The sequence below is a fragment of the Armigeres subalbatus genome, chromosome 1 (assembly GCF_024139115.2).
Source record: "Armigeres subalbatus isolate Guangzhou_Male chromosome 1, GZ_Asu_2, whole genome shotgun sequence".
Taxonomy (NCBI): domain Eukaryota; kingdom Metazoa; phylum Arthropoda; class Insecta; order Diptera; family Culicidae; genus Armigeres; species Armigeres subalbatus.
The window spans coordinates 180,147,880-180,172,914 of NC_085139.1; the positions used below are offsets into that span (position 1 = coordinate 180,147,880).

At 43.1% G+C, this 25,035-nt stretch overlaps 2 protein-coding genes across 2 annotated transcripts; one reads left to right on the forward strand and one right to left on the reverse strand.

The window, feature by feature from the left end:
- Positions 1-506: 506 nt before the first annotated feature.
- Positions 507-10,137, reverse strand: LOC134206792 (uncharacterized). Its single transcript, XM_062682514.1, has 7 exons — positions 10,021-10,137; positions 7,419-7,684; positions 2,563-2,782; positions 1,482-2,466; positions 1,396-1,438; positions 1,064-1,351; positions 507-948 (listed from the first exon to the last, which is right to left on the reverse strand). The coding sequence occupies exons 1-7, from the start codon at positions 10,135-10,137 to the stop codon at positions 507-509; spliced, it is 2,361 nt and encodes a 786-aa protein (XP_062538498.1).
- A 1,010-nt stretch (positions 10,138-11,147) lies between these two features.
- Positions 11,148-13,894, forward strand: LOC134208795 (uncharacterized). The gene is made up of 3 exons (XM_062684747.1): positions 11,148-11,278; positions 12,368-13,339; positions 13,494-13,894. Exons 2-3 carry the CDS (start codon positions 12,368-12,370, stop codon positions 13,572-13,574), a joined length of 1,053 nt encoding a protein of 350 aa, XP_062540731.1. The 5' UTR covers positions 11,148-11,278; the 3' UTR covers positions 13,575-13,894.
- Positions 13,895-25,035: the final 11,141 nt, after the last annotated feature.

Genomic DNA, 25,035 nt, shown 5'->3' on the forward strand with positions numbered 1-25,035 from the left:
TGACCTTCTCCAGGAGTTTTCCGACCGTGTCTAGCAGACAAATAGGTCTGTAGGACGATGGGTCTCCGGGTGGCTTACCCGGCTTCGGCAGCAATACTAATTTTTGCCGCTTCCAGCAATCGGGAAAGTTTCCTTCATCGATGCACTTCTGTAACGTGCTACGGAACATATCCGGGTTCGCCTGGATCGCTGCTTTCAAGACCAGGTTGGGGATACCATCTAGTCCAGGAGCTTTGTTTGCTTTTAGGCTTTTCGCAGCAGTGATGAGTTCCTGATTCGTAAGCAGGGCTTCATTCGTACTGGTGTTATTTTGGTGTGTGGGTGGCCAGACCGTTGGCTCGTGGTGTGGAAACAGACCTTCGATAATTGTCCTAAGCTTTTCTGGGCACCTCTCTGGCGGTATCGATGGACCTCTAATCTTTGCCATAGCGACCCTGTATGCATCCCCCCATGGGTTAGCATCTGCATTACGACAGAGCTCTTGCATGCAGGCTGCCTTGCTGAGCCTAATTTCCTTTTTGAAAGCAGCTCTTGCTGCGCTGAACACTGAGTCTACGCTCTTCCCTTTCGACATTGTTGCGGGCTCTCTGCATTCTCCTCCTTGCTCTAAGACAGTTGCGACGGAGTTCGGCGATCGTTCCATTCCACCAGTAGACTGGACGGCGGACATGTCGTGGCTGTACTTTTCTCGGCATAGTTGCATCGCAGGCTCGAGTCAATGCTGCAACCAGCTCGTCTGGACTCAGGTTTACCAGGTTGCGCTCGAATCTAATTGCCTCTGCTAGCACCTCCTTGTTAAAGGTTTCTGTCTTCCACCTAAGCTCTTTGGTACCACACTCACGTGCTTGTATCGCTACTTTCTCTCCGACGCAGTATCGGACCGCCTGATGATCGCTATGTGTATAGCCTTCGCAGACTCTCCAGTTTATGTTCCTCGTTAATGCAGGACTGCAAAAAGTAACATCAATTATGGACTCTCTGCCATCTCTCCGGTAGGTACTCGTCGATCCTTCGTTAACCAGATCTACATTTAGCCTAGCAAGTGCTTCCAGCAGACTCCAACCTCTTTTGGTTAGTGAGACGGCTGCCCCACTCTAACGCCCAGGCATTAAAGTCACCAGCGATGACGACTGGCCTCCTGTCGGTAAGCTCCGCTACTAACGTATCCAGCATCTGATTAAACTGATCACTTGTCCAACGTGGGGGTGCGTAGCAGCTACATATATAGACTCCGTTAACTTTGGCGATCACGAAGCCTTCAGCTGCACGGTACACGATGTCTTGGAAAGGATATCTCCCTACTGTACATATTGCGGCGGTTCCAGCGTCATCTGCTACCCAATTCCGTCTCCTGATGGAATACGGTATGGATCCGAAATGATCGCAATGTCGCACCTCGATTCTCTTGCGGATTGCCACAGCAGTTGCTGTGCGGTATCTGATGGTTGAGATTAATTTGTATTATCTCCACTGTGATTTACCAGACATCGCCTGTTTATACGCTGGACATTTCTGACCGCCAGTAATGTGGTCTCTACATCCATCATTCATACAGATTAGGCATTTCGGTGGCTTATTGCAACTTTGCGCTTTGTGGCCATCCTCTCCACACCTTCTACAAAGTTTCGATCTATCTGGACCTTTGCAATTTCGTGCCAGATGGCCAAATTCTTGGCACCTGAAGCACACCTCTGGTTGCTGAGAGAGGCTCAGCGAGCACACCGACCAACCGACTTTAACTTTACCGATTTTCAATGCTTTTTCGGCAGCATCTACCGGAAGCTTTATTCCTGCGACCTGTGTACCGGATGGCCCCCTTCTTAGCCGGATTGTTATTTCGACGTCTCCCAGATTAAATTGCTCCTTCATTGCGGCAATTACATCGTCTGCCGTTGTAATTTCATCCAGATCCACGCATTGGAGGTTCAGTTCAGGCGCCATAGCTCTCACTTGCGCTTTATCTCCCACTACCCTCTCTGTTAGCTCCTTATATGACGAGCTCTTGTTCTTCGAGTCTTTTTTCAACTCGAAGATCATGTCACCCGCCCGTGTGCGCCGGATTTTTTGTACGTCGGCACCGAAGTCCTTCAGTTCTGGAGCTGTCCTAATGGTCCGCAGGACCTCCAGATATCCTTCCTCGCTAGTCTTCACTAGAATCGCCTCGCCTTTCTTTTTCACGCTTCTTTTGATGACATTTTGTCTTTCGCTCGCATTGATCCGATTCTTTTTTGTCTTCTTTTGGACCACCTGCCAGGGTGACCTTCTGTTGCTATCGCCGGTCTCTTCCGGCTCTGCGACAGCCATGCGTTTGAGTAGACCGTCTCTTTGTTTTTTGGAGCCTCCTGGTCTTTCGTCTCCGGGCGAGGACCTATGCCTCTTAGGCAAGGATGCCGGTGTGTTTTCCGGTTGCACTATCTTCTCTTTTCTGCTCTTGTTGGGCTCTTCCGGAATCACTCCAGGTGTGTCCTTTTGCAGCGTGTTTTACATCAGTCAATTATCTCTTAGCTTTTTCTGCTCTCTGCGTTAGGATGTGCCACTCCGTCATGGCCGACCCTTATGCACATTATGCTTCTTGTCGACGAACTCGTGGAGCTCTTCTGCCCAGTTCTTTGCTGCTTGTATCTTCAGCTGTTGTTGAGGCACGTTCCAGCCATTGTTCGTGGGCGGCTTCTGCTCATTATTATCACCTTGTTTGCTTACTTGCGTTAGCCTTCGCGGTATAACCGCCTGGCGCTGTTCTTCCGCCTTTTTGGTCTGCTGAGGCGGAGACCTCGTCAAACCACTTGTGACGAACGGATTCGACACACTTGCTCCTTCGTTGAGTGTGTGTGTGTGTGTGTGTGTGTGTGTGTGTGTGTGTGTGTGTGTGTGTGTGTGTGTGTGTGTGTGTGTGTGTGTGTGTGTGTGTGTGTGTGTGTGTGTGTGTGTGTGTGTGTGTGTGTGTGTGTGTGTGTGTGTGTGTGTGTGTGTGTGTGTGTGTGTGTGTGTGTGTGTTTTTTTACAAGGGTTGAAGGCCATCAAAATCTGCGCGACAGACACCTCGAGCATCCACACTATGCTCGAAGGCGAACAGGGATGGGCTCCTCCCGACCTGCTAAAATGTGCCTCCCGGATAAACCGGGTCCCTTATCTTCCTTGCCTCGATCCCCCAGGACCACGGGATGCTGCGACTACTTCGGGGGCTGTGCTCATGCACTTCTTCTAATATTCTGGCCCCTAGCTTAAGCTAGTTCGCCGACTGGCCGGCTGAGATCCACTGCTACGTTGTCTCGATCCCTCGGCGATCGTGCCGCAAACCTGCTCACTCGAATCCTCCTGACTTTCTCCAGTTCCGGTGAAGGAAACTTCCGCACTGATGGTGCCCCGACTACCGGTGGCTATCGCAGGGGACGCTTTCGCGCATTGCTCCGACTTCGTCTTCGGGTTGCAGAGGTGGTCCGACAGTTCCGGTGGTGGATGACGTCCGCACTGGCGGTGCCCTACATACCCGAAGCACTTCCCTCTTCTTTCTTCTTTCTTCAGCAGGTTGACTGATCGAGTGCCGAAGTCGGTCCGACGATTCCGGTTGGCAGAAGACTTCCGGTTCACCGGCGCCCCGACGACCCGAGGCCAAACACTGCTCACTATGCTGGATTTTCCTCCGAGCCGACCCTTGCTTGCTGGTCCTTCTCCATCGACGCTGCAGCTCTGACATTATTTGTGTCACAACTCTGGTTACCGCATGCCACGTACCTTCATCGCGACACATTCGCTCTGCGATGTTGTCCGCCCTTATGGCAGGCATTCTCCTACGTGCCTCCGCAAACCTCGGGCAGTCGAATATCACGTGCTCTGGAGTCTCCTCTACGTTGATACACGCCGGGCAGAATGGCGATGATGCATGGCCACACCGGTGCAAATATTGGCGGAAACAACCGTGTCCGGACAGGAACTGTGTGAGGTAAAGTTCACCTCACCATGCTCCCTGTTCACCCACGTCGACACATTGGGGATGAGCCGATGGGTCCACCTTCCATTATCCGCATTGTCCCACTCCTGCTGCCACTTCACCATAGAGTCCAGTCTTACCGCCTTCCTCACATTTCTGGTATCCCTCCGTTGGTAGCACTCGATGTCCTCTGCTAGGGTTATGCAGACTGGAATCATCCCTGCGATAACGCAAACTGCCTCCGAGGAAATGGTTCGGTACGCACTCGCGACTCGAACGGCCATTAGGCGAAACACGCTGTTCAACTTTCTGCGGTTACGTTTCGTCTTGAGCGCAGCTCCCCAGGCTGGAGCTCCGTACCTCAGTATCGAGGATGCTACTGCTGCCAGAAGACGCCTACTGCTGCTTTTAGGACCACCCACGTTCGGCATGATCCTTGCAAACGCACTGACCATTTTAGATGCCTTTTCACAGGAATAGTCTACATGGGTGTTGAAATTCAACCGGTCGTCGATCATCACTCCTAGATGCCTCAAAGCCCGCGCGGACGGTATGTTGTGCCCTCCTATGGTAAGCTGGATCCGCTGGATCTCGCGGCAGTTGCTAACCAGCATCACTTCTGTTTTGTGGTGAGCAAGCTGCAGTTTGACTCCATTCATCCAGTTTTCAACTGCGTCGGTCGTCTCCGCCACCAGCATTTCTACCTCTTCCAGCGACTCTCCGGTTATCGTTAGAACGACATCATCCGCGAATCCGAAAATCTTCACGCCTTTGGGCAACTTCAGTTTTAGAACTCCGTTATACATAATGTTCCACAGCGTCGGGCCTAGAATGGAACCTTGCGGAACACCTGCGGTAACCCTAATCGACTTCTGCCCCGAATTCGTTTCGTAAACCAGGATCCGGTTCTGGAAGTAACTTTCAATGATTCTACACAAGTAGTCAGGAACCCGCATACAGTGCAGCGCTGCGGCGATAGCCTCCCAGCTGGCACTGTTAAAAGCGTTTTTGACGTCAATCGTTACTACAGCGCAGAATCGATTGCCGCGCCTCTTCTTCTTGGCCGCTTTCTCTGAAACTTCAATGACCGTCCTGATTGCGTCCACCGTCGATCTGCCTTTTCGGAATCCGAACTGCATTTCCGATAAGCCGGTCTCGCCTTCAGTGAACTGCGTCAGCCGATTAAGGATAATCCTTTCCAGAAGCTTCCCCAGTGTATCCAGCAGGCATATGGGCCTATACGATGCTGGATTCTCGGCGGTTTCCCTGGTTTCGGCAGCAGCACTAGTTTCTGGATCTTCCACCTATCCGGAAAGTTACCATCTGCTAGGCATTTCTGCAGCACCATCCTAAACAAATCTGGAAACGCCAGTATCGCAGTTTTTAGAGCCACGTTTGGAATTCCATCCGGACCCGGAGCTTTCTTCATCTTCAGACCTTTCGCCACTGATGACAGCTCGTCGTTGGAGACTTGCATACCTGCAATGGTTACTCCGTCTTCATCTACGTACGGTGTAGGTGGCCACATCGTAGAATCATGCTGCGGGAAGAGACCATCAACGATGATCTTCAGCTTGTCCGGACACATTTCCGCTGGCGTCGCTGGACCCCTGATCCTCGCTGTTACGACCCGATAAGCGTTGCCCCAAGGATCAGCGTCAGCTTCTCGGCACAACTCCTTGAAGCAGTTGGATTGGCTGACTTTAATCTCCCGTTTGAAGGCCGATCTAGCTTCACGGAAGATTATCTTACGCTCCTCTCTGACTGTTTCAGACCTTGCTCTCTGAAAGTGTCTTCTGGCTCTGAGACACGCAACACGAAGGCTAGCAAGAGTATCGTTCCACCAGTAATTTAGCCGCCGGCTTTTCCTTGGCTCCAGTCTCCTTGGCATCGTCGCATCGCATGCCCTCGCAAGAGTTTCTGTCAGCTCGTCTGCATCGAGATTTGTAGCGCCGCTGTCCGCTCGGAGTGCTTCGATAAAAAGATCTTTGTCGAAGTCCTTCGCCTTCCATTTTCGCCCGCTATTCCTAATCTCTCGCCGTACCGTCTGCATTCGTGTTCCAACACAATACCGGATCGCCTGATGATCACTATGTGCATAGTCCTCACTAACTCTCCAGTTCATGTTCCTCACCAGCGACGGACTGCAGAACGTGACGTCGATGATGGACTCCCTGCCATCTCTGCGAAATGTACTAACGGTACCTTCGTTGCACAGCCTGACGTCCAGCTTTGCCAACGACTCCAGCAAACTGTAACCTCTGGGGTTAGTCAGCCTGCTTCCCCACTCCACTGCCCAAGCGTTGAAGTCGCCTCCTATGATTACCGGTTTTCGGCCGATCAGCTTCTCCGTGAGTGAGTTCAGCATCCGGTTATACTGCTCCAAAGTCCATCTTGGGGTGCGTAGCAGCTACACACGAAGATCCCGTTGATTTTGGAGATTACGAAACCTTCGCTTGAGCTGTCTACCACCTCTTGAATAGGAATTTGCCCATCACTTGGATAGCTGCAATCCCCGATGAATCCGCCACCCAGTTGCCGTTGTCAGGAGGGATCCGATACGGTTCAGCAATAATTGCCACGTCACACATTGCTTCTGTTGTCGACTGCCACAACAGTTGCTGTGCGGTGTCGCAATGATTGAGATTCAACTGGATGATCTCCATTAATCTCGGCCCGCCATCGCCTTCTTGTATGCAGGGCATTGGAAGCCACCCGTCGTATGGTCGTTTCCGTCCTCCGGTTTGCAGAGCAGGCATCTTGGTTGCTTCGTGCAGTCCCTAGCAACGTGTCCTTCTTCACCACATTTCCTACATAGACCGGATCTATCCGGACCTTTGCAGTTTCGCGCCTGGTGGCCAAACGCCATGCATTTGAAGCATCGCTCCATCTGCTTGGTGACTCGTGGGGCGAATCTCAACGGGCACACCGACCATCCTACTTTTACCTTGCCCGCCTCCACCATTTGGTTGGCAGCCTCTGCTGGTAGTCGTATCGCTGCTACTTGTGTGCCACCGTACGCTCTCCTCAGTCGAACCGTCATTTGCACTTCCCAGCTTGCATTGTGAGACCAGTGCATCCCTCAGTTCGTCTTCCGTCGTGATCTCGTCCAGGTCTCTGCACTCGACCACTGCTTCCTGCGTTAGAGCTCTTACGTTACCGTCACTGCCCAATGAATTGGCAATGAGCTCCCGGAAGGCCGAGCTCTTGATCGTGGGATCCTTCTTCAGCTCGAACAGCAACTCCCCTTCTGGGTACGCCTAGTTCTCACCACTTTCTCACCCAAGTCTTTTAGCTCCGGGTCCTCTCTCACTTTCTTCAGGATCGCTGCGTACGACGTTTTATCGCTCGCTTCTACGATCAGGGCATCACCTTTAACTCTCTCCCGAGGAGAACGACGTTTTCTTGTTTCTTCTGTTCCTTCCTCTTTCCACATTCTCCTTCTGCTGCTTCCTCTTCTCCCGCTGGTTTTCCACGGTCTGCCACTCACCATCCTTGACACGTTCCTTCAGAACGCTGGCAAAGTCTTGCACGTTCCGTTGCTTTTCGTGCCTTCCTGCTCTCCAGGCGAATCCCTTCCTCGTTTTTCCGTGCGAGTGGTTCGGGACTTCTGGGTGCCTGCTGTGTCTCAACTGCTGTATGCTCCGCCGCATCTTTCAGCACCTTTTCAGCTGCTTCGGCTTTCTTTTTCAGCGCGATCTGTTCGTGTTCGGCTGCTTTTACGGCGGACTTAATGCTTGTCACTAGAAGCTTGATCTTCGTGTGAACATTGTGCTTGTCCTTCACGAAGTCATAAAGCTCGTTGACTCGCTTCCGCACCTCCATCAGGTTGGACCTCCCGAATTGTAGCTCCTCCTGAGTAGAACTACTTTCCGATTTTTGGGTGGACACCCTATTCCCGGATCCTAGCTCCTGTTGGCCTGCCTGGTACTCAGCAGTCTTGGCCGTACTACTGGTACTCGCTACTGCTGCCTGCGACATCACTGGAGATCGCTGCAGCTTCCCACTCTTTGCGAAAACATTCGCCCCGCCTGCTCCTTCGTTGTTTGTAGAATTTGTTTCCATGTTAAAAGGTCCCCTCCGGGCCGTTATCTCTACCTGTTGTAGATAGTCGCCTCTTATGATCCCATGGGTGCCTTTGTAAACAGTGAGGTCCATGCAAGGGTTGACTCCGGTGCCTTATAACACCGTGTTCAGAGCCGGATCGGTGTAAATCAGGAATGGTGCATCTGAACCTACTACCCACCGGTATAGGTGACAGGTTTTGAGCGTTACCGGAGGCCTGCCAGGTTGTTTATCGGGACGGAGGCAGACGAACCATTAGCCTGCTTGCCATTTCAAGAAGATGTCACTCTTTTTTACTCAGGAAACAGAATAGCTCGACTGTCAGCCCATATACGCCTAGTCCTATCCATAAACCGAGAATCGTCCAATGTCGTTTGCTGTGACCAGTATACCATAATCAGGATCTTACTGGTATGAATCCTGATGTGCCAGTTGGCACTCCTCTTGGGCTTGTGTGCTTTGAGCGGCGCACGGTCGCTGTGATAGGGCCTGCTTGCAGACACATGCAGCTTTTTATAGAGGATCAACAGAGCCCACTGTCAAACCCCACCACATCCTAGACAGGCCCCCTAACTCGCAGTGGCCATGGGGAGGGGTCGTCAAGCCCTTGGACAAAGTCCCTGCTGCCCCCTGTGTGTGTGTGTGTGTGTGTGTGTGTGTGTGTGTGTGTGTGTGTGTGTGTGTGAGTCATCCTCTACCCCTTACCCAGCTGGGGGTGTTGGTCAAGTAGTACTACGAATAATTTGATCAGATCGCCCTTATTCGTACTAACTACTCAGGGAATAGAAGGTCGAGAAGAGCCACCGTTGCTAACTAAAGCGTGAACCGAATATCTGGGACTCCCACAATATCCGCGGCAATAGCAGCAAACGATGCCCTGTACGTATTTAGTGGCAGGGTAGAAATATTTCACAGTCAATGCAGTGAAAAACATGGATCTCGGTATAATCTGCAGTCGCCTTCATCGCCGCCGTGGTGAGTGCGACTGGGTGCAGCCGAAAAATCATTTCCAGCACCGACAATTCAATTTCGCATTCAGCCACTCACAAGCAGTGACGGGAAATGTCATATCGATGTCATGGGACTTATTTGTTAATAACTTATAAGAATCGTATGTTTTATATAAACATAAAGCCCTCAAAGGATACTAAAACTTGTTCTGATAGGTCATTGCTCTAAAACTGAAATTGGCGGCGTGAGAGCCGATTTAGTGTCAAATGACATTAATGTCATGACATTTCGCGACATTTTTTTAGATTCGTTATCATGCCTCACACTGTGTATTTAGAACAATGTCCTGTTTGGCAAAGTTGTAGGATCCTTTAAGCATTATATGTTAATAAAAAAATCCGAATTGTAAATAACTTTTGAAAAAAGTTATTAGCAAATTAGTAGTAGCAACCCCATGACATTTTTTTGACATTTCCCGTCACTGCTCACAAGTCTGACAGGCTGCTCAGTTCGCGCCTTACCGTATGACTGTGAGTGGCCCATTTAAACGCGTGGTGAATTTTTTCAATTTGCTGGGTGAATGTGTACATTTTGCTGTGGTAAATTTCATCTTCGCGGCGCAGTGGGTGATGTGAGTTCTGTTGTTTACTTTTCTGCCCCTCCGGGAATGTGAGGTTGATTTCAAAGCAGGAAGAGAATAAAAACATGATATAAAAAACATCACCTTCATCCAGTGCTGCCGAATATTTACAACCCTGTTTAGTGGCATTCAGATGAAATTTAAACTTTATAGCACAATGAAATGAACGATTAGAAAGTAAAGAATTGGAACGTGCTCACCGATTAAGTCCTTCCACTACTGTTGACTTCATTGCTGGCGACATAAAAACATTGACCAAGTTGAATTTTATGACGGCACAGGCTCTCCTGACTATGTCAGAATAAATAGTAAACGACTTCATACTGGTAAGCTGCAGGGATGCAAAATCCGACTAATTAGACACTTGAACGTTTACTGTCCAATCGACCCAATGGATATTGCAACTTCGTTAGGATCCATGTTGGGATGTTCTAACATTTAAATCGACTCTCGGCTCTCTGAGGGTTTCTTCCGCTAAACCTTCTCGCTGCACCAGGTTAACGTGGCAAGGGTCATCGGTGCTATGGTATGGTATTATCTTCATCTTCGGCATGCCTCAACATCACGGATATACTAAGCGAACAATCAGGAGAAACATTATTCTTCTGGTATAGTACCTTCAGCCAAAACGAAAAAAAAACGAGCTGTCAAAAATTTTCACATCCGCCCGTCGCACGCGGCACACTACGATCATTTTCTCGCGCATACAACAAAAGTTATCTTTAAATTATACACATTTTCAGAGGTATTTCCACTTGTAATTACTCCCTTAATTGCAGAAAGTCGCAAATTTGTTCACGATATGCTGAAAGTCGCCCATTTCATCGTTCTACTGACATTGATAACTTTTGTCGACAAGAGTCTTCTCGATTGCTGTGTTAAAAACTTGTAATCCTATGAAAAATCATAATATTTGAATAACTTTGGTTTTATAAGAGATAGAATGTTGAAACGATGTTCAACAAAACATGTATTTTTGATGGTTGGACAACTTTGTAGAAGAGACGGAAAATGTAAAAAAATCAATAAAATTAGTTAAAGGTAATTGAATGTTCTTAAGGGGATTTCCACATAAAACTTGTTAAGTTTGTTATATCAAAAATAAAGAAACTCGGCTTCATCACCGCATTTGTTTCGACATTTATTTCTCAGAAGAGCAAAGTATTTTTTAAAGTATTTATAAAAAGAAAAGTTATTTCCAAATTTATCTGGATTTTTATTCGTTGTTCTCTTTGTCATCGCTTTCTTCTGTAAGCAACTTCCATCGACTCTGCATGCATTGTTTCTGCTGTTTTAATCAAATTGAAACGCTTCGACATATGTGCTGTGTACGTTTATTGTATTTTCGACATCACACGAATACTTACAGAAATTTGAATTCTAGATTTTTTTTTATTGTAGAGTCCATATTATAACCATATTCTTGTTGAGCATCAATGTCTCACCCTCAACGTGGTAAGTAACGTAAGATCGATTTGAAGAGAGTGAGAAAGAATGAAAAGAGGGAGAAGTAAATAATATCCGGTATTCAGGTTGGTCTAAGACGGAACGAATCCAATTACTGTCGCGAGTGGTCGTCAATAAAAGTAACCGGTGAATAAATCAGTGGTTTTTATTTCGGTTCCGAAAACGACTTGAACATCAATACCCAAGGGAGACGCTACAATTTGGCGCAGCCGAACGGATAAATCAAGGTGAGTGCTAACAAGTGGAAGGAGGATTTATTTCGTGTAAAAGAGGCTGTCAGACCTAGCTCTAGTAATTTGAGTATTTTTTTATCGCTTTCTGAAGATGTTTTTTCCATTCATTAACATGCCGAAACTGTAGACTGTGAGAGCAAAATGGTGGATTCATTAGAAGGTTAAAGGTGTAAAAGTTTTAGAAAGAAAAAAACAATTGATAATCGAATCTAAAAAAAAATAAAATAAAAAAAAAAATGGCGTGGTTGACGGCCATACCTAAGATTTAGGAATGGTCATATAGAAGCGCACGCACACTATTTACAAGAAGTCCTTACTCTGGTCCGAGATAGGTATATTCTGTATAGACTAAAATATACATACATTGTGGAGGGTAAGCTTGTTAGCAAGCCTGGCAATCAAATGTAAAAGATGCGAGACCGGTTGAAGACCGAAGCACACACACTTAAAGCAAAAGATGCGAAACTGGTTGAAGACCAAAGCGCACACATTTAAAATATGCGAGACCAGATGAAGACAGAAGCACATACACACACACTTAAATGAAACGATGCGAGACCGGCTGAAGACCGAAGCGCACAAAAGAAAAAAAGAAAAGATGCGAGATCGGTTGAAGACCAAAACACACACTAAGTCTTAAACGGAAAAGATGCCACTGGTTGAAGACCGAAACGCGCACACACACAAAAAAAAGTCGGTTGAAGGCCGTGGTGCAAACAGGTAAAAATTAAAAAAAAAATAAATAAGCCGGTAGAGACCAAGAGACAAATTGTAACCAAAATGAGCCCAGATGGAGACTGAAGCATATTTAGGTATAAAAGATGTGAGTCCGTGTGAAGAAGCACAAAGAAAAATGGTTGAGGTTCTGAGTGATTAGGTACATAGCTATAGAATATGATGACAGCTCAAGGCTGATCCAATTTGGTTGTGATTTTGTGATGCGTCGATTAGAAAACATTTATAATTGTTCGTAATCGACATATCAGTTTAGTACTTACCAATAGTTATGAGAAAAGCCTCCATTAAATGTTACATGATTTGCTACGTATGCAATAATCAGAAGAAAAAATGAATGATTTTCAGATGGATGATAACAGTTACCCCTTAGCGCCTTTCAACGAAGCGGTAGATGCATCGGATCTCCGTCGAGAGTGGGAAGAGTGGCTTAGAGCGTTCGAGTTGTTGCTGGAGTTAAAACAGATTGATTCACAGCATGGTAAACTGGTACTCATGCTAGCACGCGGAGGCCGGGGTCTCCAAAGGATTTATTACAATCTGAGGCCAGTATCTGGAGAAATCTATCCAGAACCATCGAAAGTGCCTCTAGCACCAGAAGAAATCTCCGAATTCGATAACGCGGTCAAACGTTTGAATCACTTCTTCGTCGGAAAACGCAATGAGCGGGTCGAATTAGAAGTTTTTCGCTCGCTTAAGCAGTCTGCTGACGAATCTTTCAATCACTTCGTTCTCAAGCTTCGCACGCAAGCTTCCAGATGTGATTTCCGAGACCGGGAGGAGAAGGAAATTTTGCAACAAGTAACTATCGGTGCCAGGGATGAAAGGGTTAGAGACAAAGGTCTCGAGAGCACGATGGACCTCGACGAGTTGACCAACTACGCCATAAATCGAGAACTACTGATGAAGCAAAAGCAGAAATCCCAGCCGTTCAAAGTTGAATCCGACTCAGCTAGCGTCTCAGCGGTGAAACAAATCTGGAACAGAAAGCAACAATCCAAGGAGCGATCTTCCGGAATGACTTCGTTCAAACGAGAGAAGCCGTGGAATGAGGGAAATCGTGTTCGATCGGAATGCGATCGCTGCGGTTCATGGAAACACTTCAAAGACTCGAAAATGTGCATTGCCCGAAATTCCAAATGCAACAATTGCGGCCGTATGGGCCACTTCGCCAGGAAATGCAGAGCAATAAGAAAGTCGCAGCTCAAAGCCCGCAGCACTTGGAAGCGTGCCGATGAGGAGACCAATACCGTACAAGATATCGACCGAGACGACATGGAGCCCCTAGGCTATCGCAAGACGTCGGATGATTCGATGAAGGTAGAATAATTTTATCTTATTTCATTATGTCATTTTTTACATGCTTTAATTACAAGTAAACATACCTGACATGTTAAATTGAGGGATAGTAGCGTCTCTACCAATAAATTAGATAGTATTAAACATAGCTCCTAATTTTGTCTCTTTTGCATAGATGAGCCGAAAAAACGATGGATTTATTACGTGTAAAATTGATCAGCATCCTGTTATCTTCTTAAGGCTCAAGGCTCCATAACTCTGTTTTGAAAATTAATGACGTTATTGCTTGTTAGTATTGGTGAGACAACTAGCACGAAAAAGTGACGAAAATTTGAGGTGGGTGGAAATGGGGTGGTAAAAGCTTGTCAGCTGCTACATAATGTTGCCAGCTGCAACAAAATGTTTACTTTTGAGCATTTATGAAATATTTATTATATGGAAACTTATTTTAAAATTCTTCATACACCACTGGGCTTTCAACATACAGTGTTGGTGAAAGTACAGTAAAACACTTTGATTCTCCGAATATTTACATTTTATCCGGTAAAATTTCGTGCACCGAGCACACTGAGACAGTTTCCCAAATTAATGTAGGTAAGACGAAATTATGTCTTTTTAATTCTTCATCCGCAGACTGTTTTTTTTTTCTTTTTTTTTTTTTTTTTTTTTTTTGACTAAATTTATTTGCTAATTATCTAATACATGCATTCATCTCTTAGACTAGGTGTTCCGTGTTTTCTTAACACTATCATCCTTATTTGCTATGTTACTTTTTAGTTATTATTAATACATTTCAATTGCCTCTGGCAGAATTTTTCCTCTGGTTGAATTGAACCATGTAGGAATTACAATCTTTTCAACTTAAACTAAACTTAACCTATTTTATACTAAGGATACAGGAGCTAATCGTTGCAATAGAAGATTGCAACGATTTTTGTCTAAAATGGAAATTATTTTGTTGGGCATTTGTTGCAATGTCTCAATATTAGAAATTCTATGAAGTTCATTGGTACTATACCACGGAGGCAACTTCAGAATCATTTTCAAAATTTTATTTTGAATCCTCTGGAGTGCCTTCTTTCTGGTATTGCAGCAACTAGTCCATATTGGCACAGCATACAACATGGCAGGTCTAAAAATTTGTTTGTAAATCAAAAGTTTGTTCTTAAGACAAAGTTTTGATTTTCCGTTTATAAGTGGATATAGACACTTAATATATTTGTTACATTTGGCTTGAAGGCCTTCAATGTGATTTTTAAAAGTTAATTTTTGATCTAGCAGAAGTCCTAAATATTTAGCTTCGCTAGACCAATTAATTGGAACCCGATTCATAGTGACAATATGTCTGCTAGAAGGTTTCAAATAAGAAGCTCTCGGCTTATGTGGGAAAATTATAAGCTGAGTTTTGGAAGCATTCGGGGAAATTTTCCATTTTCGCAAGTAAGTGGAGAAAATATCCAATTTTTTTTGCAATCTACTACAAATGACACGAAGGCTTCGCCCTTTGGCTGAGAGACCTGTGTCATCTGCAAACAAAGATTTTTGACACCCTGGTGGTAAATCAGGTAAGTCAGAAGTAAAAATGTTATACAATATGGGCCCCAGTATGCTGCCTTGGGGACACCAGCCCTTACAGGTAATCTATCAGATTTAGAATTCTGATAGTTTACCTGCAGTGAGCGATCTGATAAATAATTTTGGATCAGTTTAATGATGTACAGAGGAAAATTAAAATTCATCAATTTTACAATCAAACCTTCATGCCAAACACTGTCAAATGCTTTCTCTATATCAAGAAGAGCAATTCCAGTCGAATATCCATCAGATTTGTTAAGCCGAATTAAATTCGTTACTCTTAATAACTGATGGGTGGTTGAATGCCCATGGCGAAAACCAAATTGTTCATCAGCAAAAATAGAATTGTCATTAATATGAACCATCATTCTATTTAAAATAATCTTTTCAAACAGTTTGCTTATTGAAGAAAGCAAACTGATTGGGCGATAACTAGAAGCCTCAGCTGGATTTTTGTCCGGCTTCAAAATTGGAACAACTTTGGCGTTTTCCCTTTATCTGGGAAGTATGCCAATTGAAAACATTTGTTAAATAAATTAACCAAAAAGGATAAAGAGCTCTCAGGAAGTTTTTTGATAAGTATGTAGAAAATACCATCATCACCCGGGGCTTTCATATTTTTAAATTTTCTAGTAATAGATCTCACTTCATCCAAATTAGTTCCCAACGAAGGGTCAAAAACATTCTCTTGATTGAGGATGTCTTCGAAGCTCCGTGTAACCTGATCCTCAATTGGACTAGTGAGACCTAGACTAAAATTATGGGCACTCTCAAACTGCTGAGCAAGTTTTTGAGCCTTTTCGCCATTTGTTAATAAAATTTTATTTCCCTCTTTAAGCGCTGGAATTGGCTTTTGAGGTTTTTTAAGAATTTTTGTTAATTTCCAAAAGGGTTTCGAACTGGGATCCAACTTCGAGACATTATTCTCAAAGTTGGTATTTCTCAGAATAGCGAAACGTTTTTTAATTTCAATTGCAAATCCCGCCAAATAACTTTCAACGCGGGATCGTGAGTTCTTTGGTATTGCCTTCTTCTCACATTTTTAAGACGGATCAGTAGCTGAAGATCGTCGTCAATAATAATGGAGTTGAATTTAGTTTCACATTTAGGAATTGCAATGCCTCTGGCTTCGACAATTAAATTTGTCAAAGATACGAGAGCATTATCAATATCACTTTTGGTATCGAGAGGAATATCAACATCAAAATTCCTATCGACATACGTTTTATATAAATCCCAATCAGCTCTATGATAATTAAAAGTAGAGCTGATTGGATTATAAATGGCTTCTTGTGAGATTTCAAATGTCACAGGAAGATGATCAGAGTCAAAGTCAGCATGAGTTACCAATTGGCCACACAGCTGACTTGAATCCGTTAAAACTAAATCAATTGTAGAAGGATTTCGACTGGAAGAAAAACAAGTTGGTCCATTGGGATATTGAATAGTATAATATCCTGCAGAACAATCTTCAAATAAAATTTTACCATTGGAATTGCTTTGAGCATTATTCCATGAACGGTGTTTGGCATTGAAGTCACCAATTACGAAGAATTTTGATTTGTTGCGAGTCAGAATTTGAAGATCAGCTTTCAACAAATTCTTTTGCTGCCCATTGCATTGAAAAGGCAAGTAGGCTGCAATGAAGGAAAATTGTCCAAAATTTGTTTCAACAGAAACTCCCAAGGTTTCAAAAACTTTGGTTTCGAATGAAGAAAATAATTTATGTTTGATACGTCTATTAATGACAATGGCGACCCCACCACAGGCGCTGCCAAGACGATCATTTCTGTAGATAAAATAGTTTGGATCTCTTTTAATGGAGAGTCCTGGTTTTAAATACGTTTCAGTTATAATGGCAATATGCACATTATGAACTGAAAGGAAGTTGAATAATTCATCTTCCTTACCCTTTAGAGAGCGGGCATTCCAATTTAGAACTTTCACACAATTATTTGGATCCATTGAAACGGAGTCCGATAACAATTTTTTGTGTGTACTTTATACCAACCTGAACAGCTTCAGGTATGGTATTTGATTCGAACATTGCATCAATCATGTGATGCAATTGTTCAGTTAAAAATCAAAATCGGAAGCAGTCATGCTACCTGAATCGGCAACATGACCGTTATTTTCCGTTGGGACATGGGTATAAACCTCATTTTGAGAAGAGAAATTTTGTCTACCAGCAGCGATGTTTGCATACGTAGGTACATTCGAAAAATTGGAATTTACTGAAGTGCTTGCTACCCGTTGACGAGCGGCAAAATTTGTTTGTGAATTGTGGTGGGTATGAATTGCTCGACCGGTAACCGGTTTCGAAATTTGAGCGTTTGAAAAATTTCTACCCGTCGAATCTGGGATCCGATTGGAATTTCCGTCATCAATTTTGCACGGGAATTCAAAACTTTTTGCGTGAAGGGCATTCCCAGAAATTGGATTTATGATTGCCCCACAATTTGCACATTTGAACTTATTTGAATCTCCTCTCACAGGACATGCGTCCTTGGCGTGAGAGGTTCCACTACAAATCATGCATTTAGCATCCATGTGACAATGTTTGGTTCCATGACCCCACTTTTGGCACTTACGGCACTGGGTGGGGTTTTGGAAATTTCCCCCAGGCCTGCGGAAATGTTCCCATGTAACACGGACATGAGACATAATACAGGCCTTTTCCAAACTTTTCATATTATTTAGTTCACTTTTGTTAAAATGAACTAAATAAAATTCTTGAGAAATGCCTCTCTGGGAAGTACCAGAATGGGATTTCTTTTTCATCTTAATTACTTGAACTGGTGAAAATCCAAGTAATTGAGAAATTTCAATTTTAATCTCATCCAGTGATTTGTCATCAGTGGGGAGACCTTTCAAGACGACTTTGAACAATCGCTCAGTTTTGTCGTCGTATGTGAAGAATTTATGGCGCTTCTCAGTTAAATACTGAAGAAGACGTTTGCGATCGTCAAAGGATCCCGGCAAAACGCGGCAGTCACCCTTCCTAGCAATCTGAAATGAAACCTTGATGCCCTGAAGGTTACTCAAAATCTCATTCCTAAAGCCAGAAAACTCGGCAACAGATACCACAATCGGCGGAATCCTTTGCTTTTTCGCATGAATCGAATCACCTGGGCTAGATTCGATTTGCTCAATTTCATCATTAATCAAATCGAACTGATTGCTCAGTTCGATAGGAGAAAAATTATTTCCGACATTAGAGTTTGAAGGAATATCTGAATTCTCCAGCTTCCTTCTATTTTTTCCGCGCTTTGGCAGGACGGTCTTGAAACCTTGTTTCTTTGAAGGAAGTGGAGAATTCAAAGACTCCTTCCTCTTGTTTTTATTAATACTCATTGCTGAGCGTGGAAGTGACCTTCTAAGAGGTATTTTCCCAGAACGGTGTCCCTGCAGGATTACCACCGCTTGTCGGAATTTTACTTCCGCAAACGGGTCCAACGTAAAACGAAGGCACGGGTCCTTGCAAAGATCGTAACGGGATCAGTGGGTACAAATAGCGCTAAGAAGCACCGTTGAAATTAAAATAGCTTCGGGTAGTATTAAAAACTTCCTTCCGCAAAGAGAGAAAGAACCGCACAGCACGAAAGCACGATGCGGTCTGATCCGCAGACTGTTTGTTTGCTGCTGCGTGAGTCTCGTGCTATCCATCCACACTTTCTTGTGCGCAGTGCAAATAGAACAGAATCGAGTTGAATTAGGCTGTGGCACACAGCTTTGAAAGAGTGCTAGCCACAGATACTGATTTATTAGTTCTAATCTGTAAAATGAGTAAGGAATAATGAAATGTATATTTGCCACCGAAACCGATTATATGTTGAGAAATTATTATACGAAAACATTGATTGTGGGGGGAGAACACAGTAAAAGTATGCGCTGTCGTCTGCTTGGTCGTGGCTGCTGCTGCGGCTGCCGTGGTTTTGTTTTTTTTTTACTGCAAGGTAGGATGAATGGTACGGTTAAATTAAATGTCAACCATTCTCCACCCTGCCAACAGAAGCTTGCATAATCTTTTCTTTTTTCTGGTTGATTTGATTAATTCGACAAACCGCAATAATTATTTGATTAAACAAATCTGGCAACGATGAAATGATGATTCTTTTCTTGTATATGCATAAAGTTGTTTGCGTGTCGACTAGCATATTCGATGTATTGTTTCGATATTTCTAAGTTGCTTTGCCGAGATTTTGAGCGCACTTTTTCACCTAATGCGGTAGTGAATTTGGGTGTTCCGAATTTTGCAACATTCACAATACCGCCGTCAAATTTGTCTCTCACTTCAAATTTTTTAAAGCAGTTTTCGTTGGTTTTTCGACATGAAGTGAAGAAATTGGTGTTCAACATCAAAGACAAAAGTGAAAGTTAGGTAGTGAATTATGTTTAGTTGTGATAAAATAAAGAAAACGGCGAGAAAAGAACAAGTGAAAAACTGAGTGCATGTTCAAAATAAGTGTATGCGTGTGTTTCAATCGTTCGGAGTTGGTGTGTGTACAATTAGTATACGAAAATTTGTCTAGGAAAAAAGCAGTTTTAAGCGCTTTTCAGTCAAATAATTAATAATTAATTAGCTAGGTGAGTGAAAAATTCATATGAAAATACCATGAATATACGTTGACAGAGGTAAGTTGGTGAATAGCAGTGAAATATTGAATTTTGTCTAAAATTGCATTAGTATTAGTGCGAATGAGAACAAAATCATCTTCATCATCAAATTGATTACGGTTTATAGAGCCTTAATTGATTCGGGAGCTGCAATCAATACGGTTACCGAACAGGTTTGGGAAGAACTCATAAAAGCCAACGCGACTATTTTTAAAAAAAGGTTTCAATGCGATCGCAAAGTTCTAGCTTACGCTACTCAAGAACCACTGCGGGTCTTGACAATCTTTGAAGCGTGGATTTCAGTAAATGAATTCAAGCCCAAAACTTACGCTGAATTCTTCGTTATTGAAGGTTCACAGAAATCGCTTCTTAGTAAACGAACGGCAGAAGACCTAAAAGTTTTGAAAGTCGGGCTTGAGGTTCAAAGCATAGTGGTTGGAAATGAAGCGTTTCCGAAATTCCCGAATGTTCAAATAAAATTATCTATCGACAGCCGCGTGCCACCGAAGAAAATCGCATACCTAAGAATTCCTGCAGCAATGGAACAGAAAGTAGATCAGAAAATACTTGAGATGCTCAATAGTGACGTGATTGAACCGGTTTCGGGACCACCAGAATGGATATCACCCATGGTGGTGGTGCCCAAAGGGAAAGACGACATAAGATTGTGCATCAACATGAAGTATCCCAATGAAGCGATACAGCGGGAACATTACCCACTCCCCATGATTGAAACTTTCTTGAACAAGCTAAGAGGATCAACAATCTTCTCCAAACTAGATATTACTTCTGCGTACTACCATATTGAGCTCCACCCAGAATCTCGAGGAATCACAACCTTCATGACAAGCAGAGGGCTCATGAGATTCAAGCGGCTAATGTTCGGAATCAATTGTGCTCCTGAGATATTCCAGCGAGTAATGTCCGAGATGTTGGCCGGGATTGACGGTGTTGTGGTATACATCGACGACGTTGTGGTAGCTGGAAGTACTCAAGAAGAGCATGACACTCGACTGCAGAAAGTGCTGTCCGTCCTAAAAAAGAATAATGCCTCATTGAATAAGTCAAAATGTCTGATTGGAGTAACTGAGCTCGAGATCTTGGGATTCAAAGTGAGCACTGCAGGTATATGCCCGTCAGATGAAAAGATCGCTGCTATTCAGAATTTCAGAAAACCAGAATCAAGAGAAGAAACACGAAGCTTTCTTGGACTTATCAATTTTGTTGGACAATTTATTCCGCATCTGTCAACGCGATCAGAAGCACTGCGTAAATTTATCAGAGGCGACGTTGATGTCTTTGGGAAAGCACAACAAGAAGCTTTTGATGATCTCCGAAATGAGTTGTCGAACACTGTTCGGCGGCTAGGATTCTTCGATCCAAAGGACAAGACTGAATTGTACGTAGATGCTTCTCCAGTGGGACTTGGTGCAGTACTCACGACGCAGCGAAATGGTGAACAAACGTCACGAATTATAAGCTTCGCCTCTAAAGGTCTGACTAAAACGGAAAGAGTTTACCCGCAAACTCAACGTGAAGCGTTGGCAGTTGTTTGGGCGGTCGAAAAATTCTACCCCTATTTGTTCGGGACACAGTTCACAATATTTACTGATCATAAAACATTAGAATACATCTATGGAGGAAAACACCAACAAGGAAAGCGTGCTTGTTCGAGAGCTGAAGGATGGGCGTTAAGGCTCCAGCCGTACGATTTTTGCGTGAAGCATATCCCTGGCACATCTAATATTTCAGATGTCCTCTCACGATTGAGCGTAAAAGCGGAAACGACAACTGACATACCATTTGACGAAGCGACAGAGCATTATTTGTGTGCAATCGGTGACGGCCCTGCAGCAATCTCTCTTCAACAAATCAAGGACGAAACCATTCGAGACGAAGTTCTTCAAGCGGTGTCGAAAGCGTTACAAAGCCATGAATGGTCTCCAGGCCTAATCAGCTACCAAGCCTTCTCAAATGAATTAGGGATTATTGACGGAATCATAGTGAGAGACGAGAGAATCATTCTTCCATCAAGCCTTAGACGGAGAGCATTGGTGATAGCCCATCGAGGGCATCCTGGAATAGTGACAATGCGACGTAACCTTCGTGAGAAGGTATGGTGGCCATACATGGACCGAGACGTCAGGAATACACTCAAGAGTGCGCTGGATGTGCAGCTGTCAGCTCACAATGTCCACCGGAACCTATGCTGCGGAAGGAAATGCCGGATCGAGCTTGGCAAGAAATCGCTATTGATTTTTTTTCGGCAAAAGAATGTGCTACATTTCTGGTTACTGTCGATTATTACAGTCGCTTTATCAGGGTAACTGAAATGAAAGGAACTAATGCATCAAAGACAATTGAGGCTCTTGAAGAAATGTTTCGAGAACACACATATCCTGAAACTATCCGTAGTGATAATGGGCCACCATTTTCCAGTGAAGAATTCTCCAATTACTGCAATTCTAAAAACATCCGCCTTGTTCGTACTATTCCTTATTGGCCACAGATGAATGGCTTAGTGGAAAGGCAAAATCAGGGAATATTACGTACCCTACGTATTGCTAAAGCGATTAAAGCTGATTGGAGAAAAGCCGTTCAAGATTATGTGTATGCATACAACACGACACCTCACTCAGTAACAGGAAAAGCACCGATGGAATTATTGACCGGCAGACCAGTTAAAGATTTACTTCCGTCTTTAAGGACTGAAACTCATTGGCGTCAAGATGAAGAAACTCGAGACAAAGATGCTATTAAAAAGATGCAGGGGAAAGCTTATGCGGATCACCGTAGGCATGCCAAACCATCGGATATCGAAGTTGGCGACGATGTTCTATTGAAAAACTACGAGACTGGAAAACTTGAACCAAAGTTCAAACTCGATAAGTTTAAAGTTATAAAGAGAACAGGAAATGACGTGGTCGTCACTAACGAAGAAGGTGTTATGTACCGCCGCCCGGTGTCTCACCTGAGGAAATGGCCATCGACAAAAGCATCTGAGCAGGACATCGAACCAGAAACTCCGGTCTTTCGTAAGTACTAAATTCATTTTTTTGTTGATTTATTACTAACTTGTTTCAGGCAAGGCTTGATGTAGACTAATGCTTGAGCCGTGTATGTCAGACCACAAACACATTATAGGGTTTCACACCATTATTGTTTCAACATAAATAAGAAGCTTAGTTAGTTTTTGCGAAGTCAAAAAAAAATTGCAATGTGCAAGATCGAGTATTACCAATGATTTCAAATATTTTTCACTGGTAACTGTAACTCTTACAGTTTTAAGCACTTCCTAAGAATCAATTTTGTTTTTTTTTCTACGAATACATTGTTTCGCGTTGCCACATAGGGGAACTTTGCCCTATAGTAATGAATGAATGATACCTGCGAAATGATACCAAATTCCCTTGCTACACAGCGTATTTCTGTAAATAGATTGTAAGCATCTATAATACATCATACTTACTCATTGCATAGATTTTCTTCTTCATGCGGGACGCTTTATTATTTGTACATCAATGCTAAAATAATATAATATTCCTGATTAGCACTGGAATATGTAAAAGTAAAATATATTTACTTACGAGATAAGCAGCCGTGCGATATGCGAAACTTCACAAAGTGACAGATTGAAAAGGGGTTCTGTCGATTACGTCGACAGTTGCGGATATAATACAGGGGTGTAATTTTTCATACAGGAATTATACTAATGACAGACATTATGGTATTCGATCAATATTACAATATTTATATTTATAGCAGCACAACTTAAATATTGAAATAAAATCAATAATTTAGGGATTATCTGTGTAATAATGTTCATGCCAGCTTGTACCACTACACGTTTTTGTTTCATAGCATAGCAACTACTTCTCGGGAATGATTTGTTTAAGATTCCGACTATAGCATTTAAATACGTGGCACTCATGACCATGCAATAATCTTTATATTTATTTCATTTCAAAACAAAAAAAAAAATATCTTTACAGGACCTGCTCACTCTCAGGATGTACCAGAAGCAGAACTTAATGAAAGGATCGGTCCAACAGCAGCAAAGAAAGGAAACACAATGAAGAGACCCCAAGACAAGGAATACAGTACATTGATACGTCCCAAACGTGATAAGAAATTACCAGCTAGATATAGCCACTAGGTGGTTCAAGCAACCTGTATAAGAAGCACTTTTTTTTTTCTCATTGTTTTTTTAGAGTAGAAAAGAGATGTAGAGTCCATATCATAACCATATTCTTGTATAGAGCATCAATGTCTTACCCCTCGCCGTGGTCAGTAACTTGAGATCGATTTGAAGAGAGTGAGAAAGAATGAAAAGAGGTAGACGTAAATAATATCCAGTATTGGGGTTGGTCTAAGACAGAACGAATTCAATTACTGTCGCGAGTGGTCGCCAATAAAAGTAACCTGTGAATAAATCAGTGGTTTTTATTTCGGTTCCGAAAACGACTTGAACATCAATACCCAAGGGAGACGCTACATTTATGATTCCGTATATAAATATAAGGGGCCCTCCTTAGTTGCGCGGTAAGATGCGCGACTACAAAGCAAGACCATGCTGAGGGTGGCTGGGCTCGATTCCCGATGCCGGTCTAGACAATTTTCGGATTGGAAATTGTTTCGACTTCCCAATGAAGAAGAAGATATAAATATAAATTATATAATTTATTATGATTTTTTTTAAATTTCTGTGACAAACTTTTATATAGCTTCATATAACTTTTATTAAACTTTTATAAAATTTATATGACAAACAAACGTTTTATGTGTGTTATGAAACCCCTTAAAAACATTCTTTTAGCTAGAACTAATTCTGATGAATTTTCACATTTGTCAAGTTGTCCAACCAGCAGAAATACATGTTTTTGTTGAAAATTGTAACTTTGTATCTCCTATAAATCCAAAGTTATTCAAATATTATGATTTCTCATGGATTTATAAGTTTTTAACACAAGTTTTCTTACAAGTTTTCAACGTCGGTAGAAAGATGAAATACGCGACTTTCAGCATATCTCATAGAAATTTGCGACTCTTTGCGAAAATGTGTATAATTTAAAGATAACTTCTGTTGTATGTGAGGTGGAATGTTACAATATTCAGCAAAAACATGTAATATTGCTTGTTTAACAACTTTACAGAAGAGACGGAAAATGGGAAAAATCATCGAAAAGAGATAGAATGAAAAATAAGATTTTAAAGGGGTGTTTACATAAAACGTCTTAAGTTTGTTATATGGTAGAATACGGCATTGGCAGTGTGCGACTGTTGTTGGCACCCTCAACAATATTTGCGTTCTTCAGCAAACATACACTATTTATGAACATAATTTTGATTCAATCACACAATTTCAAGTCTAAGCTTTCATTTGAATAAGTTGTTTGTGTAAAAGTAGCAAGATTTGATGCGTTAATCACCGAAACAAATTTGCACCTACGAAATCCTTGCCATTATTGCATTGCCAAAGAAAGCAGCGCACGAAAAGCAAACCGTTACTTACTTTTTTGGATCGC